This window comes from Chinchilla lanigera, unplaced genomic scaffold, assembly GCF_000276665.1.
Source record: "Chinchilla lanigera isolate Chin_1 unplaced genomic scaffold, ChiLan1.0 scaffold00069, whole genome shotgun sequence".
Classification (NCBI taxonomy): domain Eukaryota; kingdom Metazoa; phylum Chordata; class Mammalia; order Rodentia; family Chinchillidae; genus Chinchilla; species Chinchilla lanigera.
The window spans coordinates 467,474-468,729 of record NW_004955470.1 but is presented as its reverse complement, the minus strand read 5'-3'; the positions used below and the strand labels follow the sequence as shown (position 1 = coordinate 468,729).

The 1,256-nt window shown below is 49.1% G+C and overlaps 1 gene segment (V, D, J or C); it reads left to right on the top strand.

The window, feature by feature from the left end:
* The first annotated feature begins 411 nt into the window (after positions 1 to 411).
* Positions 412 to 978, top strand: LOC102018382. The segment is given in 2 exon segments: positions 412 to 498; positions 620 to 978. Coding segments are annotated over 2 exon segments (414 nt in total).
* The last annotated feature ends 278 nt before the right edge of the window (positions 979 to 1,256 follow it).

The following is a 1,256-nucleotide window of genomic DNA, read 5'->3' as shown; positions in this document are numbered from 1 at the left end:
TTAGCCATGTGGCATCAATGTCCAGAGCCACTCAAGCACCTTCAAAGAGATTCTAAGTTCCAGCGTACTTGTTTCTCCTTTCGTATTTGCACCGTGAGATATTCCCAGGTTTTTTTTAAGCTCTTTCATCTCCCAGGGTTATTTCCTTAGACCTGTGAGTTAAAAAACAGGGAAGAACCATGAAAAGAGCAGGAGAGCAAGTGACACACTACTAACTGCACTCAGATTCGGCCCCAGGGCCCCAGAGAGAAACACAGGTTCTGAAAATGTCTGGTACAGCTGGGCACCTTGACTTTTCCTAACTTCCTGGAATGAGATGGGCCCTGCAGCTGTGCCTGGTCCTGCTCAGACGCCCCTGATTTGCATGCCTAGAGCACAGCCCACTGTCCTTCCTCATTAGCTCAGCACACCCTGTGCTGGGTCAGTCCCATTCAGGACACAGCATGGACATGAGGGTCCCTGCTCTATTCCTGGGTCTCCTGCTGCTCTGGCTCCCAGGTGAGGAGGATCACACTGGAAGGGACACAGCCCAGTGGGTCCTGTGCTGCATGCTTCTTCAAGGAAGGTTTCTTATACCATGACTGACTGTGAATTTTTCTTTTTATCTCTCCTATGTCAGGCATCAGATGTGACATCCAGATTACCCAGTCTCCATCCTCCCTGTCTGCATCTCTAGGGGACACCGTCACCATCAAGTGCCAGGCCAGTCAGGACATTAGCGATGACATAAACTGGTATCAGCAGAAACCAGGGAAAGCACCTACTTGTCTGATCTATGATGCATCGTACCTGCATTCCGGGGTTCCGTCGAGGTTCAGTGGCAGTGTATCTGGGAGAGATTTCACTCTCACCATCAGCAGCCTGAAGCCTGAAGATACTGGAACTTATTACTGTCAACAAGATTACAGTTCCCCTCCCACAGTGATACAAGCCATGACACAAACCACCCAAGGAAGCAGAAGTGTGAGGCTGGGCTAGCCCAGCTGCTCCCCCTGATAGCTCTCACTGCTGAGAACATTTCTTAGATGCAACCAGACTTTGGAAGTCATTGTGAGATTTTTCTGGAGGGGAGAGGGAATCCATTTGGGCCCATGACTTCTTTTTTCTCTTCCTCAACCTCAGCAGCACGAACATGGCAGCTCTCACCTGTTAGAAAGGAAAGAGTGTGATGTCTGAGGATTTGAGGTTCTACCTTCATTAGTAACTCACAGCGTAAAAGAGAACACATTCAAGGTACTCCAGGCAGGGATATTTTA